The 2,191-nt window shown below is 29.9% G+C and overlaps 1 protein-coding gene across 1 annotated transcript in view; it reads left to right on the top strand.

The window, feature by feature from the left end:
- LOC102671263 overlaps nucleotides 1-2,191 on the top strand; it is a 9,980-nt gene that overhangs the window by 4,405 nt on the left and 3,384 nt on the right. The window contains exon 10 of the mRNA XM_031509138.1: nucleotides 2,099-2,190. Within this exon, the coding sequence (XP_031364998.1) occupies nucleotides 2,099-2,190 (92 nt within the window). The remainder of the gene's footprint in view (nucleotides 1-2,098; nucleotide 2,191) is intronic.

Raw genomic sequence — 2,191 nt, 5'->3', positions numbered from 1 at the left:
GTCGAGTCACGAAGCCGGTTTTTATCGGCTCGCTTCTCTTCATCGAGTCAGTCACAAACAGTGCGCAGTTCGGAGCGTGCGTTGCTCATATTTTTACGACGTTTCAAGATATCGACCGAAAAATTCGAGAATGGAAAAACACTTGTTTTCCGGTGAAATACAACGCGATAGAAAAATCTAAATCAATTTGTAATTTAATCTTTCTCCTTTTTCCACGCATGTTTTCACACGGCTACGATAAATAGTGAATCGCAATTTCGATTTCGATCTCGATCTTGATTTCGTTCCATCGTAAGTGCTTTTTTTTTTTTTTTTTCTTCGAAATATTAGTCTCTTATTGCACAAACATTATTTTATTAACATTTTCGTGAACAATGAATAGTAAAATGTATTGAAAAGTATCGCCTTCATGAATATTTTAATGAATATCAGTATTATGAATATCAGAAATCACATGTATTCAATAAAATATTTTTTATTCGCGTTCGCATTACATTTCATAATTATCACTTATTTTCATAACATAAAAAAAATTTTAATTAACATATCTTTATCGCGTAAAGTTTACGGAAGTTAAATATTGTTTTTTTTTTTTTTAGTTATATTATTATAATCATATTTTGAGAAGAAAAATTAATATGGCATGTCAAATTGTTTTATCGTTGATAATAAATTACCAAAAGATATATAAACTGAAAGAAGTTATAGAAACCTGAAAAACTAGACAATCATGGAATATTATATCTTCTCGTATAAATATCTGGTAAGTAGATATCTTTCTTCTTTTTTTTTTTCTAATATTACTCAACGAAGTATTTTACTTGTTGACAATGAAATTTCATATCAGTGTTATTATACACCGCTATAAATAATCGTTCATCTGAAATTTAAAGAAAATATCCAAGTGATCATTCGCATTTAACGTTGGATGTTAACTCAATTGGATGGATTGTGTAGAGGGGTCATCAAACCATTATTAAACAATAGGTTTAAAATGGCATGGCGCAATATCGTATTCTTTGTCCCTTTGTAATTGAAGCACGTGTACCATCTTTAATATACTTATATTAAAGATATAAATATATAATATAATTGTATTTAGAAATTTTTAAATCACTCGAATTCGTATTATTAAAAAATGATTATCTTATTGAGTGTAGCGATAGTGATATCGTGCGATTAGAATGTTAATCGTTTCTCTATTTTCTTTTCGTTTAATTATAGATAAATTTCTTTTAAACATAGAACTCGTAACTTCTCAAAAACTTTTTGCGTAATTTCATATTTTATCTTTTTACAGCTTGTATATCTTGAAAATCATACAATGTAATCCTATGATTTATGATCAATATTTAATTTCAAATAATTTATACAAATAAAATTTAAAGAATGCGCAATACGATTTTCTATTCTATTCTTTCGAATAAAATTTTCCCAATTATTCTAATTAAAAAAACTAATTACTAATTATTCCTCTTTAATTAATATCTCATGATTAATATTTTTAATCTAAATTTTATCTAATCAAAAGTCCATTAAGCATCGATATATCATTGTCAATCGGTAAAATACGAAAAGATCAAAGAGGAATTAATCTATCTCAGATGATCAACGAAATAATCTTTTGCTTTGTTATACCTTATATAAATACTTATAATTCGATTCGATCCTTCTCTAAATTCTCTTTTCCGATGAAACAATATTCATTCCTTTTAATAACAAAATACAATTTTACACACACGATCGTAACTTTTTATAAGAAGAAATTTGTTTAACACACAATATAACAACAATATAAGCAAGAACGAAAAACGATCGAGCATTGGAACGGTTCAACATCTCGATTCGATTTATGCTCGCGGAACTTGTAAACAATTTGCTTACTCGTATATGTGTGCGTGGGCGTACACGTCTAACACTTATCCAACCTTAGAGCAGCGTATCTTATCATTTGTCCAATCCCGCCTTTGTATTTCGGTCGACACGTTAAAGTTTGCAGTCTGCCACCGGCTTCAAGGCGAGTCGAAGGAAACGAAGGCAGAACGACATCTCCTTCTGCATGATCCTTCCGTACAAGAAACGTGTAACGTGGATGTAGAAGAGGAACACTAATCCCATGATCATGATCGATAAGATGTCACACGGTGAAACTGATAGAGGATGGGCGTGGATAATAGTCGCCGGTGTCACT

Source organism: Apis dorsata, unplaced genomic scaffold, assembly GCF_000469605.1.
Source record: "Apis dorsata unplaced genomic scaffold, Apis dorsata 1.3 scaffold_129, whole genome shotgun sequence".
NCBI classification, from domain to species: domain Eukaryota; kingdom Metazoa; phylum Arthropoda; class Insecta; order Hymenoptera; family Apidae; genus Apis; species Apis dorsata.
Note: the sequence above shows the minus strand (reverse complement) of the source record. Positions and strands in the feature narration are given on the sequence as shown.